At 44.5% G+C, this 22108-nt stretch overlaps 1 protein-coding gene across 2 annotated transcripts in view; it reads right to left on the reverse strand.

The window, feature by feature from the left end:
* Positions 1-22108, reverse strand: part of agap3 (ArfGAP with GTPase domain, ankyrin repeat and PH domain 3) — a 655804-nt gene that overhangs the window by 345239 nt on the left and 288457 nt on the right. Inside the window, exon 1 of one of the 2 annotated variants that reach the window (XM_072569614.1) lies at positions 5228-7103. The exons of the other annotated variant lie outside the window; for it this stretch is intronic. Coding sequence (XP_072425715.1) covers positions 5228-6539 — 1312 coding nt within the window. The 5' untranslated portion in view covers positions 6540-7103. Of the gene's footprint in view, positions 1-5227; positions 7104-22108 lie in introns of those variants that run through there. 2 annotated transcript variants of the gene reach the window in all.

A 22108-nucleotide genomic window follows, 5' to 3' on the forward strand; every position in this document is an offset into this window, starting at 1 on the left:
CTTCCTATCATCAACCAATTTTGTATCTAGTTTGCCAGCTCTCCCTGGATTCAATGCAATCTAACCTTCCAGAACAGCCTACCAAGTGGAACCTTATCAAAGGCCTTACTGAAATCCATAAAAACTATGTCGACCCCCTTGCCCTCATCAAACTTCATGTTCACTTCATCAAATAACTCTAACAAATAGGTGAGACATGATCTCACACTCACAATGCCACTCCTAATTAGACTACTCCTAATCAAACCCTGTCTTTCCAAATGCATGTACACCTTATCCCTCAGAATCTTCTCAAGTAACTTACTAGCATAAATGTTAGGCTTACGGGTCTATAGTTCCCATGCTTTCTTTGAAACCCTTCTTGAATAAGCGCACAATATTGTCTACCCTCCAGTCTTCTGGGACCTTGCCCGTGGTTAACCATGATGCAAACATATCTGCCAGGTCCCCCACAATTTCTTGTCTAGCCTCATGCACACAACAATGGGGAAATGTGGCTGCATGAGTAGCTAGTGTTGGAGGAACAGGAATGAAAACTGAGGGAGGATGGGGTGGTTATCAGGTTGCGCAGCGTTATAAGCATGGAGAAAACTAAGATCTGGAGGGATTTAAACACAGAGACATACATTTATAAACGGGATATAAAAGTGACTATTTGATAGTCATTTCAGGTGAGCAAGCGCAGGGATGATAAGTAGCGCTTACTAGAGGCATACTGGGACAACAACAATTATAGACTACAATATTACAATCCCCACAGAGACGAATAACTTTTTAAACAGAAAGTATACCAATGGAAAGAAACATACTGCATAAAATTTCACTCTTAAAACTTTTACTCTAATAAACCAACTAAACTAGGGGCAGCACTGCTGCCTCACAGCGCCAGGGACCTGGGTTCAATTCCAGCTTTGGGTGACTGTCTGTGTGGAGTTTGCACATTCTCCCCGTGTTTGCGTGGGTTTCCTCCAGGTGCTACGGTTTCCTCCCACAGTCCAAAGATGTGCAGGTTAGGTGGATTGGCCATGCTAAATTGCCCGTAGTGTTAGGTGCATTAGTCAGAGGGAAATGAGTCTGGGTGGGTTACTTTTCGGAGGGTCGGTGTGGGGCCAAAGGGCCTGTTTCCACACTGTAGAGAATCTAATCTGAAAAGGAATCAAGATAATTCAAACTTTAACTTATAGGCAAAGGATACTTCAAACAAAAAAGTAAATTCTGCTTTCTGTCATCACACTTCCCAAATGATCGATTTGCCCCATATGATTAAAAGCATTTATAGTCCTTCTTGCACAATAGTTTCAGCTCATGTTTCACTCACCAGCAGCATGTTCCATCAAGACACAATTACCATTGACAAAGCACACATCTACAAGCCTTCCAACACTCTAACTCACGGTTGTTCTGAAAGTACAAAATCCTCCCAAACTCCCATATCTAACTCCTTTAGATGGTCAAAACACTGAGACAGCACCAATGGCTCTTGTCCAATCCACAACACATATTCCACCTGACTTCAGCTCTCTGCTGTTTCCAACTGTATAATACACACAATGACACAATCCCTGCTCTATTTTCAGAAATCCGTTTCAATACCAGGATCTATTTGAACATGGCCAAACATTTCCAACTGGGGAAGCAACTGCTTCTTTCCTCTTTAGAACACAGTGAAAATTGGTGCAAATTGCGAAAACAAAAGAGAAAACACTAGCTGATCCAACCCCACTGCAATTAACGTTCTGTTTACCCTTTGCTGCATAGCTTGTTTGTCCTCAGTGCAATCTCAGGACACATGAGAATTATTAGTACTGTCTGGTATCATAGTCAGGAACAAATTAACTCTTTTTTAGAATATACCCTCGACCATGGCAGTAAAAAACATACAAGCTTTTCCCCAGTGAGTCACCTACAATGAGCACATATGAACATAACCAATAGACTCCAAGATACAGAGCGCATGCATACAAAATCAACTGGCTCAGGATCAGGATCAGTTGTGTGTCATCGCTTTTGATCCTGTTTCATAGAAGCTGAGTTGCTGTTCGATCTATTGAGTAGAAACTATGTATCCAGTAAAGCCGAGCTTAGAATTATAGAATGGTGGAGCACAGGAGGCCACAGGTCCATTATGTCTATGTCAGCACTTGGAATGAGCAGCCAATTTGACTCATTCCTCCAGCTCTTTCACATTAAGGGCAGCACGGTGGCTCCGTGGTTAGAACTGCTGCTTCACAGCGCCAGGGATCTGGGTTCGATTCTTGCCCTGGGTGACTGTGTGGAGTTTGCATATTCTTCCTGTGGGTGGATGGGATTCCTCCGGGTGCTCCGGTTTTCCTCCCACAATCCAAAGACGTGCAGTTTAGGTGAACTGGCCATGCTAAACTGCCCATTGTGTTGGGTGCATTAGTCGGAAGGTCGGTGTGGATTTGTTGGGCCGAATGGCCTATTTCCACACTGTACATAATAAAATCGAATCTAATCTAATAATACTACACTTCCATCCTTGGGTCAGTTAGCTCAGCTGGCTGGATGGCTGGTTTACGATGCACACGGATAGAATATGGAACATAGAAAAGTACAGCAAAGCTCAGCCCGAGGTTTAATCCTAATGTAAAATATAGTAACTTAACCTACACACCCCTCAACTCACTGCTATCCATGTGCATGTCCAGCAGTCGCTTAAATGTCCCTAATGACTCTGCGTCCACCACCACAGCTGGCAACGCATTCCATGCGTTCACAACTCTCTGTGTAAAGAACCTACCTCTGACGTATCCTTTATACCTTCCTTCAAATATCTTCAAACTATGACTCCTCATACCAGTCAATCCTGCCCTGGGGAAAAGTCTCTGGCCATTGACTCTATCTATTCCTCTCATTATTTTGTACACTTCGATCAGGTCTCCTCTCTTCCTCCTTCTCTCCAGAGAGAAAACATAGCGCTTATTCAACCTTTCTTCATAAGGCAAGCCCTCCAGTCCAGGCAGCATCCTGGTAAACCTTCTTTGCACCCTCTCCAAAGCCTCTGTACCTTTCTTATAGTAGGGCAACCAGAACTGGACACAATATTCCAAGTGTGGTCTCTCCAGGTACTTGTAGAACTGCAGCAAAACCTCGCGGCTCTTAAACACGATCCCCCAATGAAAGCCAAAACACCATATGCTTTCTTAACAACCCTAACCACTTGGGTGACAACTTTGAGGGATCTATGTACTTGCACACCCAGATCCCTCTGTTCCTCCAAATGCCAAGAATCCTGTCTTTAATCCTATATTCAGCATTTGAGTTCAACCTTCCAAAATGCATCACTTCACATTTATCCAGGTTGAATTTCATTTGCCATTTCTTAGCCCATCTCTGCATCCTGTCTATGTCGCGCTGCAGCCTGCAGCAGCTCTCTATACAACACTTCCAACCTTAGTGTCATCTGCAAATTTACTAACCCACCCCTCAACCAAGTTATTTATAAAAACTACAAAGAGGCCCAAGAACAGAGCCCTGCGGGACCCCACTCAACACTGTCCTCCAGGCAGAATACATTCCATCTACAACCACTCTCTGCCTTCTGTCAGCCAGCCAAATTCTGAATCCAGACAGCCAAATCTCCCTGTGTCCCATACTTCCTGACTTTATGAATGAGCCTATCATGGGGAACCTTGATATTAAGAGTATGGTTTCAATTCCTGCACTAAGCAAGGTTGCCATGAAGGGCTCTCCTTCTCGACCTATTCCCTCGCCTGAGGCGTGGTGAGTCAGCACCACCAGTGATCTCTCTCTCAAATGAGACAGCAGCTCTATGGTTCAGAGGACAATGGTGACTTTACCTTATCTATTCACTTCTCCTTTAACTAAATGTTCTCATTAGTTACTGATACAAGGTCCACATGTGCAAGAAGTGCCAGCAGTTCAAACAGCTTGAGTGCCAAGTCTTGAAACTTGAGCACAGCTGAAGGTACAGAGATACATCTGCGAGGCTGAGTGCGATATGGGTAGCACATTTGTTGACGCTGGTGGTAAAAACAATGACTGCAGATGCAGGAACTGATGAAGGGCTTTTGCCCGAAACGTCGATTTCGCTGCTCGTTGGATGCTGCCTGAACTGCTGTGCTCTTCCAGCACCACTAATCCAGCATTTGTTGACGCTGTCACCTTGTATACTGAGGGGAAATGGGTGACCACAGCTGAGAAAAGAGGCAAGACAGAGCAGAAAGTGCAAAGGACATTCCCCTCAGTAACTAATTCTGTGTAGGAAAAGGATGACAATGAACGTTCCACTGCAGAGTGCAGCACTATAGGTGACCCAGCTGTATGAGGGGGCAAGAGCAAGAGTTCAAGGGGATTAGGTGACTCAATAGTGATGAGTGCAAACAGGCATTTCTACAGGGATGTGACTCCAAAATGGTGCGATGCCTCTCTGGGGCCATGGTCAGGGATGTCACTGAGTGACTGTGAGTGATAAGTGAAGTGGTTGTGGTACACACTGATGTCACTGACCTTCCACACTCCCTGCTGTACCTGCATGCTCACTTTCAGCAAATGGTGTATCAGAACACCTAGGTCTCATTGCACCTCCCCCTTTCTCAAACTATTGCCACTCAGATAACAATCTGCCTTCCTGTTTTTGCTACCAAAGTGGATAACCTTACATTGATCCACATTATGCATTATCTGTCATGTATTTGCCCATTCACTCAGCCTATCTAAATCACACTGAAATATCTCCCTCTTTCTCAAAGTTCACCCTCCCACCCAGCTTGGTGTCATTTGCAAACTTGTAGATGTTACATTTAGTTCCCTCATCTAAATTATTGATCTTATTGTGAATAGCTGGGGTCTGAGCACTAACCCCTAACCTTTCCACATATTCATTCCACAGAAATCCTGGCTACAAACTGATATTTCCTAACAACAATCTGAATTGCTTATATCTAGCAGAGCAGATGCTATAATTCTTCCTTAAATTCATACATGCTAATGGCATTGTTGTCCAATGCATAATCAGGGCGGCTGAGAGAACCAGGTTAAGTTAGTAAGTCCACAAACAGCCCACTTTCACGCAGTTCATAGCAGTTTGGTTAACAGAATTCCATAACATCCGTTTACCCTCATTACATGGACCACTTTCACTTACAAAAATTAGCTCTGAACCAGCCTTGAATGATAAGCATCACATATGCATCACCCTGATGTTTGTTGTTGCTGCTGATCAGCCACATCACTCCCAATTTACCTTCTGATGATGGTGATGACATTTCACTTTTGGGCAGATGATGATAGCTCTCCATAAATGGATCATGGATGTTGCAAGATTCAAGTATCCCACACGAAGCCATATTCTGTTCCTCGCTTGGTGAAGTCCAGCCATTCCTCTGCATCTCAGATCCCAATCTATCATTTTTTGAAGAGTTTTTGTTCACACGTGAATCCTTTTTGCGAAAATGAGCAGTCAGAAACTTCCACCAATTGTTTGCTTCAGTGTTTTGGTTTGGTGAGTATGCTGGCTTCACTGTTGGGGCTGAGGAGGTGTTTATAAGAGATGTTAGATGCACCTGGTAACGCTGATCTTGCTTATGCCAGGTGGGCGTCTTTTGGTTTGATATCTCTGGGGAAGATGAGCTCCCACTTACAGGTGACTTCAGTCTTTGACGAAAGGATTCTCCAACACTCAGTGTCCTGCATCTGGTAGTCTCACACTCCTTTTTGTTCTCTCCTCTCCTAATTCGAAAGCTCAGGCTTCTTTTTAGTGATTTGAGGGATATTTTGGAGTTTGGAGTTTTGTGATCACTCGCTGTGTCTTTTGTACTCATTGTCTTCCCAGCTGAGCTAACCCATCGGTGACTGGACCATCGATAGCCAGCTCGCAAAAAGCCTGTGCCGTCAGATCTGGTGGCACTGGCAGTCCGTTCAGCCACTTCACTGTCTGGTACCTCAGCCTCAGCATGGGAGGGAGTTCTGATTGCCTCAAGGAAACTCATACTAAGGGGTCGACGTAGTTCCTTCTTCCCAGGACGGAGAATGCATGCTTGAGGCTGTACAGTTCCTACTGCTGCTTCATTGTGGTGCTGAGAATGCTCCCCTTTACACAATGGATCAGGATCAATCCCTCTCCTCTTCACAATTGGCACCAGTGATTGTGATTCCAGTTCTGGGAATAACCCAACCTTGTTTTCTGGGACACAAGTACTCCTGGGGCGTCTTGGTCTGTCATTGACGGAGTCCAGTAGGGAATCAACCATCACACTTGAGTGTTTTCCGGAGAAATCAGCAACGTCACTGGGCTTGGTCTCCTTCCGGAGGCGTCCCGCCCGGCCCTCTATCAAACTCTTGAATTTAACCTGCAAGGCACCAGTCATATTTACCTGTTCAGACATGGCAGCAATTCGAGTATCTGCAGCCTGTTCATTGGGTGAGTGGTAGCAGCGACATGAGTTTGCATCATAGTCAGTTTTTGCCTGCAATATCCTCTTGTGCTCCAATTTGTTGTGCTCCATCACCAGCTCTCTATCAGTGCCCTCACAGTGTCCAGTTACATCAGCTGCCATACTGTCTGAATTCAGCTTGGGCTCAGGAGGAGCTTGGAGACCAAAGCCATCGGATTCATTCACTGTAGATTTGTTAACTGCTCTGAAACTCTCTGTCACCCGGGTCCCCTGAGAGAGAATCAGCCTTACACTGGAAGCTGCTGTTCAGTGAGAACAGTGGCCTGTCAGACTGCACCAACATTTTTAACTCTCAGGAGTCTCATTGGGTGTTGCTGTCTCCCAACCCAAAGGAAAACATTCCACTCTGCTTGAGTCACTTTAAAAGCTGGAGCTAAACCAGCTTTCAAGAAATAACAATCCACACGGTGTGTGAGGAAGTTTTGACTGAGCAGTAACTCCACACGAATGCCGCTGGATGGAATCTCCCACACGCTGGCTCAAAGTAAAAATTCCACAGCATAGAAACACCTATTCTCTTGGACCTGCAACGTCCCAACTATTGTGACAAACACTGAACAAAATTGATCTATCTTCTTTCAGTGCATGGGAGCCCCGGCTGCTAACCTCCTGTTGTGGCTTGCAATCAGAACTGCGACATGTCAGTTGCTCCCTGTGTCAGACCTGGCCAGGATTAGTTGAGAAATGTTCTCTCACACCGAGCCTGCATGCCTGTACCTTGTACTATAACTATCAGCACGGAGAGAGGGAAAATGTGGAGTGGATCTAATTCACACTCCTCATGCCTGCTCAAATGCTCCTGAGAAGCATTTCTACAGACATATGTAGCTGGGTCAGGACAAAGATAAACTGATGCTGACTGAGGCAGTGACAGAATGAGCAGAATATAGAAGTGTGGGGAATGTGTGACTGTTCTGCTGAAGTCACTGCTTCTCCCTTTCCACTTCACAATCAATACGCCCAGCTCACTGTCACTAACTACAGTATGATCACTCAAAGAGAGGGAGCTGCTGTTTGGCCAATCTCACATACCTGTGTCACTGATGCTGTGTGGGGTGGTGGTGGGGAAGGGGGGTGGTGGAAGATAATGATTCCAGATACCCATGTGGTGGGGTCAGATAGTCAGGGGAGGGGGTTCAGCACAGTCAGAGTACTGATGGCTGATGTTCCAGCATGATAAATGACAGCACTGTCAGAGTTGCTATCTTTTGAAAGACACATTATACGTATAGGGCCTAGTGGGAACGGAAAATGAACTCCAGAAGTGCAGGAAATCCAGTCTTACAGGTGCATGCCCAATATTTATCATGCAACCAAAAACAAAAGAAACTGGTCCTTTCATTACCATCTCACTGTTTTTGTGATCTTGCTGTACATAAATCAGCTGCTGGGCTCCCTACAAAACAGCAGCAAATAATTTTCAAATATTCCTCATTGACTAGGAGGGATTTGATCATGGCATGTTTAATATAAAATGTATCTCCTATCTTCACTACTTCCAGTACAATGATGCAAGCAAATTGATCCAATCTGGAACTTCGATCATGCTACATTTAAAAATTCCAGGAGAAACTCAGCAGATCCAGCAGTATCTGTGGAGAAAGAAACAGTTAATATTTCAATTTTTATATCACTTTTCTTCTTGAATTCTAAAGAAGAGTCATATCAGACTGAGTTTCTCCAGCATTCTCTGCGTTTGTTTCAGCCTTCCAGCACCTGCAGCATTTTTCTTCTATTCAAAGATCAGCCATTTCCACACTCCAGTAGCTTTGCATTCCCAGTGGTTCCACACTTTCCGCATTTTATGTCTGAACACACGTGGCTCCTTCAATAAATCAACAAAAGTGAAGTCAACAAAATTCCAAAATTTCCAGTTTATCCACTCTGTGATGCCATTCCCATTCCAGTGTATCCACTTGATGATCTTATTAGGAATCCCAAATAGTGAGTTTTGTCTTTGTCCCAGACAGGTCCTGGTAACAGACCCGATGCTCTTTAGGAAATGGAAATTAATTCTAAATGTTGGAATGTGAAACATGACAACTAAACCCTGGAGAAAGACATTAGATCAGTGAGTATCTGTCAGATGCTGACTTCCTCCTGTACATTGTTAGCAATGTATAATTCACAAGGAAGTCCAGTAACATTGATGGAGAGCAAGGAGAAGGCAGCCAGTCACCAGTCACAAGCTTAGAGCATGCTCAATGTGAAATGTAATCAACCTTGATCTTGCCATCATTCATCCCTGAGAAACCCATTTACAGCAAGTGCTGTGCACCAGCCAGACCCCTTTCAGCTACGCACATTGATCTCTGATGCTCGTTCACTGTGTGGTGGCCAAGCCTAGATAGCCAGCACCCTCTGGTGATCAGAAGCTGTATAGCACTGAGACTAAGGCTGCTTCATTTGACAGTTAACTGCTCCATAGTTAAGGCAGCGGTCAACCTGGGCAGCAAAGGAGTAGTGAATATTATAAAGTTTTCTTTCTAGATCACTTCAGCCACTGATAAATGGGGGTTGAAGGAGACACAATGAGCTTGACTGGTTGAGGCTGTAAGACTTTTGGGTTGAAAATTCATACACGTTTATTAGCCATGTTATGAACTCCACAACAATGCTCCTTTTGAAAAGAAAACCCCAGTACATGCTAAGACAAAGATCCAATACCCTCCACAATTGAGTAACCTCAGAAAGGAGAGTAAATAAAGGCCTATCACCTGTAATAGGATCACCTCCTTTGAAGGCAAGTGGGTTGGAAAAAGTAAACTCTACAAAAAAAACTGAGCACATAGTCCCAGCTTCAGGTCAGTTACCAAAAGCAAAAAATCCCCTTTCACAGCCCTGGAATTAAAATTCCAATTGCCTTCTCAAATTTTTAATCTAGCAGCAAAGAACATAATGGGAAATTGAACAGATCACACACTATCTGTTCATCTGATACAATCTGCATCAAATCCTGAGAGCCAGTAGAGAGAGAAACAGTCAGTCAGTGTGTGAAGTGCTCTCTCTACCCTTCATTGCTTTTTGAGCGACAGACTCCTCATATATACATATGGCCAGCTACTGGGAGATGAAAATTATCATCAGTGAACACTTCTTTCTATTTTTCTATCTCTGGTCCTGCTCAGCTCACTTCAGCTGCTGCAATGCTAAGTCAAGACTGGTCACCTCCATGCTGAACCATTCTGATCATCCCCTGACTGACCTCCAGCCTTTAAAGAAAGCAGTTCATGTTAAACTGCTGCTCACAACCTGTTCTGCTCACATAGGACCACTTTTTTTTTTATAAAATCACTCGTGGGACATGGGCTTCCCTGGCTGGGCCAGCATTTATTACCCATCTCTAGTTGCCCTCGAGAAGGTGGTGGTGAAGCTGTCTTCTTGAACTGTTGCATACCACGTGTTGCAGGTTGGCCCACATTGCTGTTAGGGAGAGAATTCCAAGATTTTAACCTAGCTTCATAAGACAGAATGGTGATACATTTCCCAGTCAAACTGGTGAGCGGATTGGAGGGGAACTTAAAGGTGGCGGTGTTCTCGTGTATCTGCTGCCTTTGTCCTTTTAGATGGAAGTGGTCATAGGTTTAGAAAGTGTTTTTAAGGAACTTTGGTGAACCTCTACAGTGCATCTGCAATGTGGATAGTACACACTGCTAAGTGTTGGTGGTGGAGAGAGTGGATGTTTTTTGATGTGGTGCCAATCAAGTGGGCTACTTTGTCCTGGGTGGTGTCAGGGTCTTTGAGCGTAGTTGGAGCTGCATCCATTCAGCCGAGTGGGGAGTATTTCATTCCACTCCTGATTTGAGCCTTGTAGTCTGCTCTGCCTTTCAACAACACATGGCTAATTTGATAATCTTTAACTCCACTTTCCTGCCTGGATATTTGGGGCTCATTCTGAGGTAGGTGGGACCTCAACAAACAGAATGGTCTCCACTGAACCAAAGGGGTTCTTGGGGGGAAATTTGCTAATGCTCTTCAGGAGGGTTTAAACTAATTCACCGGGGGATGGGAAACTGAATTGTAGTTCCAGTGTACAGGAGGTTGAGAGTAGTGGGGTCATAAATAAGGGTTCAAGGTTGCAAGACCAGCAGGCAGGAAGTGTGTCTACTTCAACGCCAGAAGCATCCAGAATAAGGTGGGTGAACTTAGTATCCGGGACTTCGATGTTGTGGCCATTTCGGAGACATGGATAGAATAGGGACAGGAATGGCTGTTGAATGGCAGTTATGGAGTTTAGTTGTTTCAGTAAGAGGTCGTAAAAGAGGGTGAGGAGTGGCATTGTCAGTCAAGGACAGTATTACAGTGATAGCAAGGACTTTTGATGAGAACTCGTCTACTGAGGCAATATGGGCTGAGGTTAGAAACAGGAAAGGAGAGGTCACCCTGTTGGGTGTTTTCAATAGGCCTCTGAATAGTTCCAGACATGTAAAGGAAAGGATTGCAACAATGATTCTGGATAGGAGTGAAAGTAACAGGGTAGTTGTTATAGGGGACATTAACTTTCCAAATATTGATCAGAATTGCCATAGTTCAGGTACTTTAGATGGGTCAGTTTCTGTCTAATGTGGGCAGGAGGGTTTCCTGATACAGTATGTAGACAGGCCAACAAGGGGCGAGGCCACACTGGATTGGGTAATGAACCCGGCCAGGTGTTAGATTTGAAGGTAGGTGAGCACTGTGGTGATAGTGACCACAATTTGGTTATGTTTACTTTATCGATGGAAAGGAATAAGTATATAACCACAGGGCAAAAGTTATAGCTGGGGGAAAGGCAATTATAATGTGATTCAGGATGCAAAGGATGGGGAAGAAAACTGCAGAGGATGGACACACTTGAAGTGTGGAGCTTATTCAAGGAACAACTACTGCGTGTCCTTGGTAAGTATGCACCTGTCAGACCACAGATCAAGTGGTTGAGAGAGGGAACTGGGATTTATTAAAGAAGTTGAACCTCTTGTCAAGAGGAAGAATGAGGCTTATGTAATGATGAGACGTGAAGGCTCAATTAGGGTGCTTGCGAGTTACAAGTCAGCCAGGAAGGACCCAAACAGAGAGCTAACAAGAGCCAGGAGGGAACATGAGAAGTCTTTGGCAGGTAGGATCAAGGAAAACCCTGAAACTATCTATACGTATGTCAGAAATAAAAGAATGACTACAGTAAGATTAGGGCTAGTCAAGGACAGTAGTGGGAAGTTGTGTGTGGAATCTGAAGGTTTAGGGAGGACACTAAATGAATATTTTTCGTCAGTATTCATGCAGGAAAAAATACAATGTTGTCAAGGAGAATACTGAGATACAAACTACTAGACTAGACAGGATTGACGTCTGCAAGGAGATGTCAGCAATTCTGGAAAGTGTGAAAATAGATAAATCCCTTAGGCTGTATGGGATTTATCCTAGGATTCTCTGGCTAGCTAGGGAGGAGATTGCAGAACCTTTGGCTTTGATCTTTATGTCGTCATTGTCAACAGGAATAGTGCCAAAAGACTGGAGGATAGCAAATGTCCCCTTGTTCAAGAAGGGGAGTAGAGACAACCCTAGAAATTATACACCTGTGAGCCTTACTTCAGTTGTGGGTAAGGTGGTAGAAAATGTTATAAGAGGTAGAATTTAAAATCATCCAGAAAAGAGTAATTTGATTAGGGACAATCAACACAGTTTTGTGAAGGGTAAGTCGTGCCTCACAAACCTTATTGAGTTCTTTGAGAAGGTGACCAAACAGGTGGATTAGGGTAAAGCGGTGATGTGGTGTACATAGATTTCAGAAAATCATTTGATAAGGTTCCCCATGGTAGGCTACTGCACAAAATATGGAGGCATGGGATGAGGGTGATTTAGAAATTGGCTAGCTGAAAGAAGACAGAGGGTATTGGTTGATGGGAAATATCCTTCCTGGAATTCAGTTATCAGTGGTGTGCCACAAAGATCTGTTTTGGGGCCACTGCTGTTTTTCAATTTCATAAATAACCTACATTCGGGCATAGAAGGATGGGTTGGTAAATTTGTGGATGACAGTGGAGTTATGGACAGTGTGGAGGATGTTGCAGGTTACAGAGGGATATAGATAAGCTGCAGAGCTAGGCTGAGAGGTGGCAAATGGAGTTGAATGTGGAAAAGTGTGAGGTGATTCACTTTGGAAGTACTGGGCTAATGGTAAGATTCTTGGTAGTGTGGATGAGCAGAGAAATATGTGTCCATGTACATAGAGCCCTGAAAGTTGCCACCCAAGTTGATAGGGTTGTGAAGAAGGTGTATGGTGTGTTAGCTATTATTGGTAGAGGGATCGAGTTTCGGAGCCATCAGGTCATGCTGCAACTAGACAAAACTCTGGTGCGCCTGCACTTGGAGTATTGCGTACAGTTCTCATAGGATGCGAAAGCATTGGAAAGGGTGCAGAGGAGATTTACCAGATGTTGCCTGGTATGGAAGGAAGGTCTTATGAGGAAAAGCTGAGGAATTTCAGGCTGTTTTTGTTAGAGAGAAGAAGGTTGAGAGATGACTTAATAGAGACATACAAGATGATCAGATGATTAGATAGGGTGGATCCTGAGGGCCTTTTTCCTCAGATGATGATGGCGATCATAAGGGAACATAGCTTTAAACTGGGGGATGATAGATACAGGACAAACGTCAGGGGTAGGTTCTTTACTCAGAGAGTAGTCAGAGAGTGGAATGCCCTGCCTAAGTAGTAGTAGGCTCACCAACCTTTAAGGGCATTTAAATGGTAATTGGATAAACATATGGATGATAGTGGAATAGTGTAGGTTAGATGGGCTTCAGATGGTTGCACCGACCTGTGCAACCATCGAGGTCCGAAGGTAATGTCCTATGCCTTTTGCCCAGACTCCTAATTCTCTTACTGATTAAAACTTATCACAGCCCTAATTACGCTTAATCACCCTGCCCTAAAGCCCTCTGAGGTGAAGATTTCCACAGATTCACAAATCTGAGAGAAATAAAATTCTTCCTTATGCATTTTATATGGGCACCCCCTTAGTCTGAAATTATGTCCACTTCTCCTAGACTCTCCTATGTGGGAAACAACCTCGCAATCCGGTGAGGAGAAACTGAGGACTGCAGATGCTGGAGATCAGACTCGAAGGGTGTGGTGCTCAAAAAGCACAGCAGGTTAGACAGCAGCCAAGGAGCAGGACAATTGACATTCCGGGCATAAGCCATCCATTTTGCCAGAGCGGCGAGGAGAGAAGGAGTGGTGAAGTGAGGGCTGCCGGGAAAGGTGAGCTTTCCTGCATTAAAAGAGACATACCTCGTGAGTCGGGCCTCCATTTTGCCAGAGCAGTGAGAGGAGGAGTGGTGAAGCGAGGGCTGCCGGACAGGGTGTGTTTTCCCCCATTAAAAGGGACTATCCTCGGGAGTCAGGCCTCCACTTGCCGAGAGATGCGAGGGAGGAGCGAAGGACTTCTGGGAAGTCAGACTCTACTCGGGTAGTGTCTCCCACCCATCCCCCTCCTCTAACCAAAAATAAGTTCTGTGCGCCAGATTGGTAATGTAACGAGTTTATTTTTTATTCCTTATTTTCTAAACAGTCTCTTTGGGAATTTAGAATCGTGGGAATAGAGGTGAGGGCAGTTGAATGTTCCTCCTACAGAATGTGGGAGGTAAGGGTCACCACTAGTGTCCCTGCTGACTACATCTGGAGGAAGTGCACCCAACTCCAGCTCCTCGAAAACTGCTTTAGGGAACGGGAGCTAGAGCCGGATGAACTTTGGATCATTCAGGAGGCAGAGGGGGTTATTGAGAGGAGTTACAGGGAGGTAGTCACTCCTCAGGTACAAGAAAAAGGCAGATGGGTTATAGTCAGGAGATGGAAAGGGAACTGGCAGGCAGTGCAGGGATCCCCTGTGGCCATTCCCCTCAACAATAAGTAAACCATTTTGGATACTGTTGGGGGAACGACTTACCAGGGGAAAGCAGTGGGGCACAGGGCTCTGGTACAGAGTGTGTCCCTGCTGCAAGTCATGGTCCACATAGACACCAACGACATAGGTAGGAAGACAGATGGGGATTTAAGGCAGAAATTCAGGGAACTAGGATGGAAGCTTAGAGCTAGGATGAACAGAGTTGTTGTCTCTGGTATGTTGCCCGTGCCACGTGCTAGTGAGGTGAGGAATAGGGAGAGAGAGGAGTTGAACACGTGGCTACAGGGATGGTGCAGGAAGGAGGGTTTTGGATTCTTGGATAATTGGGGCTCTTTCTGGGGTAGGTGGGACCTCTACAAGCAGAATGGTCTTCATCTGAACCAGAGGGGTACCAATATCCTGGGGGGGGGGGTGGGGGGGGATATTTGCTATGGTTATTGGGGTGGGTTTAAACTAATCCAGCAGGGGGGATGGGAACCAAAATTGTAGTTCGAGTATAGAAAAGGTTGAGGGTAGGGAGGTCCGAAAATAAGTTTCAGGGATGCAAGATGGCACCGGCAAGCAAGACGTTGGTTTGAAGTGTGTTTACTTCAACACCAGGAGCATACGGAATAAGGTGGGTGAACTTGCAGCATGGGTTGGTACCTGGGATTTCGATGTTGTGGCCATTTTGGAGTCATGGTTAGAGCAGGGACAGGAATGGTTGTTGCAGGTTCCAGGATTTAGATGTTTCAGTAAGAACAGAGAAGATGGTAAAAGAGGGGGAGGTGTAGCATTGTTGGTCAAGGACAGTGTTACAGTTGCAGAAAGGATGTTTGGGGACTCGTCAACTGAGGTAGTATGGGCTGAAGTTAGAAACAGGAAGGGAGAGGTTACCCTGTTGGGAGTTTTCTATAGGCCTCCGAATAGTTCCAGAGATGTAGATGAAAGGATAGCAAAGATGATTCTTGATAGGAGTGAGGGAGACAGGGTAGCTGTTGTCATGGGGGACTTCAACTTTCCAAATATGGACTGGAAACACTATAGTACGAGTACTATAGATGGGTCAGTTTTTGTCCAGTGTGTGCAGGAGGGCTTACTGACACAGTATGTAGACACGCCAACAAGGGGCGAAACCACATTAGATTTGGTACTGGGTAATGAGCCTGGCTAGGGGTTAGATTTGGAAGTAGGTGAGCACTTTGGTGATAGCGATCACCATTCTGTTATATTTGCTTTAGTGATAGAAAGGAATAGATGGATACCACTGGGCAAGAGTTACAGCTGGGCGAAAGACAATTACGATGTGATCAGGCAAGAATTAGGAAGCATAGGATGGGGAAGGAAACTGCAGGGGATGGGCACATTAGAAATGTGGAGCTTATTCATGGAAAAGCTCCTGAGTGTCCTAGATAAGTATGTACCTGTCAGGCAGGGAGGAAGCTGTAGAGGGCGGGAGCCGTGGTTTACGAAGGAAGTGGAATCTCTGATCAAGAGGAAGAAGGTGGCTTATGTTTGGATGAGATGTGAAGGCTCGGTTAGGGGGCTTGAGGGTTACAAGGCAGCCAGGAAAGACCTAAAGAGAGAGCTCAGAAGAGCCAGGAGGAGACATGAGAAGTTGTTGGCGGATAAGATCAGGGTAAACCCTAAGGATTTCTATAGGTATTTAAGGAATAAAAGAATGATGAGAGTAAGATTAGGGCCAATCAAGGATAGTAGAGGGAAGTTGTGTGTGGAGTCAGAGGAGATAGGGGAAGCACTTAATGAATATTTTTCAACAGTATTCACTCTAGAAAATGACAATGTTGTCGAGGAGAATACTGAGATACAGGCTACTAGACTAGGTGGGATTGAGGTTCACAAGGAAGAGGTATTAGAAATCTTGCAGAGTGTGAAATAGATAAGTCCCCTGGGCCAGATGGGATTCATCCTAGGATCCTCTGGGAAGGCAGGGAGGAGATTGCCGAGCCTTTGGCATTGATCTTTAAATCGTCATTGTCTACAGGAATAGTGCCAGAAGACTGGAGGATAGCAAATGTGGTTCCCCTGTTCAAGAAGGGGAGTAGAGACAACCCTGGTAATTATAGACCAGTGAGCCTTACTTCAGTTGTTGGTAAAGTGTTGGAAAAGGTTATAAGAGATAGGATTTATAATCATCTAGAAAAGAATAATTTGATTAGGGATAGTCAGCATGGTTTTGTGAAGGGTAGGTCGTGCCTCACGAATCTTATTCAGTTTTTTGAGAAGGTGACCAAACAGGTAGATGAGAGTAAACTGGTTGATGTGATGTATATGAATTTCAGCAAGGCGTTCGATAAGGTTCCCCACAGTAGGCTATTGTAAAAAATGCGGAGGAATGCGATTGTGGGAGATATAGCAGTTGGGATCAATAATTGGCTTGTTGAAAGAAGAGTGGTGGTTGATGGGAAATGTTCATCCTGGAGTCCAGTTACCAGCAAGGGTCGGTGTTGGGTTCACTGCTGTTCGTCATTTTTATAAATGACCTGGATGAGGGCGTAGAAGGGTGGGTTAGTAAATGTGCAGACGACACTAAGATCGGTGGAGTTGTGGATAGTGACGAAGGATGTTGTAGGTTACAGAGAGACATAGATAAGCTGCAGAGCTGGGCTGAGAGGTGGCAAATGGAGTTTAATGCGGACAAGTGTGAGGTGATTCACTTTGGTCGGAATAACCGGAATGCAAAGTACTGGGCTAATGGTAAGATCCTTGGTAGTGTAGATGAGCAGAGAGATCTCGGTGTCCAGGTACACAGATCCTTGAAAGTTGCCACCCATGTTGACAGGGTTGTTCAGAAGGCATACAGTGTTTTAGCTTTTATTAACAGAGGGTTTGAGTTCCGGAACCAGGAGGTTATGCTACAGCTGTACAAAACTCTGGTACGGCCACATTTGGTGTATTGTATACAGTTCTGGTCACCTCATTATAAGAAGGATGTGGAAGCTTTGGAAAGGGTGCAGAGGAGATTTACTAGGATGTTGCCTGGTATAGAGGGAAGGTCTTACAAGGAAAGGCTGAGGGACTTGAGGCTGTTTTCGTTAGAGAGAAGAAGGTTGAGAGGTGACTTAGTAGAGACATATAAGATAATCAGGATTAGATAGGGTGGCCTTTTTCCAAGTATGGAGACGGCAAACACGAGGGGGCATAGCTTTAAATTGAGGGGTGATAGATATAGGACAAATGTCAGAGGTAGTTGCTTTGCTCAGAGAGTATTAAGGGTATGGAATGCTTTGCCTGCAACGGTAGTAGTTTCACCAACTTTAAGTACATTTAAGTCGTCATTGGACAAGCATATGGACGTACATGGAATAGTGTAGGTTAGATGAGCTTCAGATTGGTATGACAGGTTGGCGCAACATCGAGGGTCGAAGGGCCTGTACTGCACTGTAATGTTCTATCAAGATTGAGGCTTATCGGCCAAAGGAGCTGAGAGATAAATGAAAAGCGAGTGGGAGGGGGGGGGGGGGGGGCGAAGGTAGTTAGAAATGTAATAGGTAGGTGAAAGTGATAGATCAGAGAGGAGAGTGGAGCAGATAGGTGGGAAGGAAGATGAAACTCTCTCTCCAATCCGCCAAGGACATGCAGTTCCTGGGCTTCCTCCATCGCCAAACTCTAGTCACCCAATGCCTGGAGGAAAAACGCCTCATCTTCCACCTTGGGACCCTCCAACCACACGGGATCAATGTCAATTTCACCACTTTCCCCATTTCCCCTCCCCCCCACCTAATCCCAGTCCCAAATTTCCAACTCGGCACCACCCTCTTGAATGGTCCTACCTGTCCATCTTCCTTCCCACCTATCTGCACCACACTCCTCTCCGACCGATCACTTTCGCCATCCCTTCATCTACCTATCGCATTCCCAGATACCTTACCTCAAACCCACCCCACTCCCATTTATCTCTCAGCCCCCTTGGACTACAAGCTTCATTCTCGATGAAGGGCTTATGGCCAAAATGTGGATTCTTCTGCTCCTTGGATGCTGCCTGACCAGCTGTGCCTTTCCAGCACCATACTCTTTGACTCTCAACCCGTTGAAGAAACCTAAGAATATTATATTTTTCAACAACATCATGTCTCATTTGCTTAAACTACAATAAGTAGTTGTTGATAAGTAAATGTTAAGAAAGCATATGGTGTGTTAGGTTTATTGGTAGAGGGATTGAGGTCCGGAGCCATAATGTGATGCTGCAACTATACAAAACGCTGCCGCACTTGGAATATTGTGCACAGTTCTGGTCGTCCTATTTCAGGAAGGATGTGGAAGACAGGAGATTTACCAAGATTTGCCTGGACTGGAGGGAAGGTCTTATGAGGAAAGGCTGAGAGACTTGGGTCTGTTCTCATTGGAAAGAATAAGGCTAAGAGGGGACCTGATAGAGACATACAAGATGATCAGAGGATTAGATAGGGTAACAGTGAAAGTCTTTTTCCTCGGATGATGACGTGAACTTGTACGAGGGAGCAGAGCTGCAAATTGACGGGTGATAGATTTAAGACAGATATCAGAGGCAGGTTCTTTACTCAAGAGTTGTAAGGGCGTGGAGTGTCCTGCCTGCCAATGTAGTTAACTCAGCCACATTAGGGAGATTTAAACAATCCCTGGATACGCACATGGATAATGATGGGGTAGTGTAGGGGAATGTCTTAGATTAGTTCACTGGTCGGCGCAAAATCAAGGAGCAAAGGACCTGTTCTGCGCTGTATTGTTCTATGTTCTAAGTACTTGCCCAACCAACTCAATTTCTTCAACATTTATTTAAGTTTCTTACTCTCAAATCGAATGCTAAATTCTACCATATTACAGTCCCACTTCTCGAGGGGTCTTTCTACTCTGAGATCATTTATTAAATCTACCTCACTACACATCATCAGATCCAAAATAGCCTGATCCTTAGTTTGATCCACAATGTATTAGTCAAGGATCTGCCTTGAACATACTCTACAAATTCTTTCTGGTGGGTATTTCTTCTAACTTGACTTTTCTAATCTACTTGAAAATTAAAGTCACCCATGATTATATAATGTCTTCTTTTTATCTGCCCTCATTGCTTCCTGATTCTTTTCTCTGTCGATGGAAAAGTTATTGTTTGGGACCTATAGACTGAACCTACCAATGGCTTCTTCCCTTTGTTATTTCTTATTTCCACCCAAATAAGACGTAGGAGTGGAAGTAAGGCCATTCAGCCCATCGAGTCCATTACACCATTCAATCGTGGCTGATGGGCATTTCAACTCCACTTACCCGCACTCTCCCCATAGCCCCTAATTCCTTGCGAGATCAGGAATTTATTAATCTCTGCCTTGAAGACATTTAATGTCCCAGCCTCCACTGCGCTCCATGGCAATGAGTTCCAGAGGCCCACCACTCTCTGGCTGAAGAAATACCTCCTCATTTCTATTCTAAATTGACCCCCTCTAATCCTAAGGCTGCACCCACAGGTCCCAGTATGCCAGCGTCCTTTCTTTCTAAGCCATGCATTATCTTGCAAGTTTCTATTAGATCTCCGCTGAACCTTCTAAACTCTAATGAATACAATCCCAGGATCCTCAGCCGTTCATCATATGTTCAGCCTACCATACCAGGGATCATCCGTGCAAATCTTCACTGGACACGCTCCAGTGCCAGTATGTCCTTCCTGAGGTATGGGGCCAAAAATTGGATACAGTATTCTAAATGGGGCCTAACCAGAGCTTTATAAAGTCTCAGAAGCTCATTGCTGCTTGTATATTCCAACCCTCTTGACATAAATGACAACATTACATTCGCTTTCTTAATCACAGAGTCAACCTGGAGGTCAACCTTTAGAGAATCCTGGACTAGCACGCCCAGATCCCTTTGTACTTTGGCCTTGTGAATTTCCTCACTGTTTAGAAAATAGTCCATGCCTGTATTTGTTTTTTCCAAAGTACTCACATTGAATTTCATCAGCCATTTCCAGTACCACTCTCCGAAACTATCTAAATTTTTCTGCAGCCTCTCCACCTCCTCAGTATTGCCTGCTTATTATCAGCAAACTTTGCCAGAATGCCCCCAGTCTCTTCATCCAGATCATTAATGTATAAAGTGAACAGCTGTGGCCCCAACACTGGACGCTGCGGGACTTGTCACTACTTGTCACCAGCTGCTATTCCGAAGAAGAACCTTTTATCCCAACTCTCTGCCTCTGTCAGACAGCCAATCCTCAATCCATGCCAGTAGCTCACCTCGAACATCATGGGCCCTCACCTTAATTAGCAGGTGAGGCACCTTATCAAAAACCTTTTGCAAGTTTAGGTAGATAACATCCACTGGGTTTCCCTGGTCTAACCTACTTATTACTGCTTCAAAGAATTCTAACAGGTTTGTCAGGCACGACCTCCTCTTACTAAATCCTTAACTTTAGAAATCTCATCCTTAACGATGAATTCTAGAATTTTACATTCAACCAAGGTTAGGCTAATTGGCCTATAATTTTCCATCTTTTGTCTTGATCCTTTCTTGAACAAGGGGGTTACAACAGCGATTTTCCAATCATCTGGGACTTTCCATGACTCCAGTGACTTTTGAAAGATTACAACCAACGACTCCGCTATTTACTCAGCCACCTCCCTCAGAACTCTAGGATGTAGCCCATCGAGGCCAGAAGATTTATCAATTTTTAGACCTTTTAGCTTTTCTAGCACTTTCTCATTTGTAATGGCTACCATACTCAACTCTGCCCCCAACTCTCCTTAATTGTTGGGATATTACTCATGTCTTCCACTGTGAAGACTGATACAAAGTATTTACTAAGTTCTTCAGCTATTTCCTTATCTTCTAGCACTAGCTTTCTTGCATCAATTTGGAACGGCCCAATGTCTATTCTTGCCTCTTGTTTGTTTCTTAAGTATTGAAAAAAAATTTACTATCATTTCTAAAATTACTGGCTGGCCTACCTTCATAATTGATCCTCTCCTTCCTTATTTCTCTCTTTGTTATCCTTTGTTTTTGTAGTCTTCCCAATCTTCTGATTTCCCAGTTCTCTTGGCAACTTTATCGGCTCTCTTTTTCTTTGATACATTTCCTGACTTTCTTTGTCAGCCATGGCTGTCTAATTCTCCCCTGCATAATCTTTCTTTTCTTTGGGATGAACCTCTCTACTGTATCTTCAATTACATGCGGAAACTCCTGCCATTGTCTTCCCTGCTAGGTTCTACTTCCAGTTGATTCTTGTCATAGAGATGTACAGCACAGAAACAGACCCTTCGGTCCAACTCGTTCATGCCGACCAAATATCCCAACCCAATCTAGTCCCACCTGCCAGCACCTGGCCCATATCACTCCAAAGCCTTCCTATTCATATCAGTTCCTCTCTCATGCCCTTTTATTTAACTGTAACAACATTACATCCAATTTTGCCTTCTCTCTTTCCAATTGCAGACTGAACTCTACCATATTATGATCACTGCCTCCTTACTTTAAGGTCTTTTATAAAGTCTGGCTCATTACAGAGTACTAAGTCCAGAATAGCCTGCTCCCTTGTGGGCTCCATCACAAGCTGTTCCAAAAAGCCATCCTGTAAGCATTCCATGAAATGGATTCTACATCACTAAACCCAACGTAATTTCTCACTATTTACTTATTCCATTCCATACAAACAATACTGCATTTATTACCATTCCTCATTTGCCTTATAGAAGGTGGTGGTGAGCTTCCTTTTTGAACCATGTAAACTATATGCTGTAGATAGAGTCACAATGCCATTAGGAAAGGAGTTCCAGGATTCTGGCCCAACAACATTGAAGGAACGGCGATATATTTCCACGTTTGGAT

This window comes from Chiloscyllium punctatum, chromosome 5, assembly GCF_047496795.1.
Source record: "Chiloscyllium punctatum isolate Juve2018m chromosome 5, sChiPun1.3, whole genome shotgun sequence".
Lineage (NCBI taxonomy): Eukaryota > Metazoa > Chordata > Chondrichthyes > Orectolobiformes > Hemiscylliidae > Chiloscyllium > Chiloscyllium punctatum.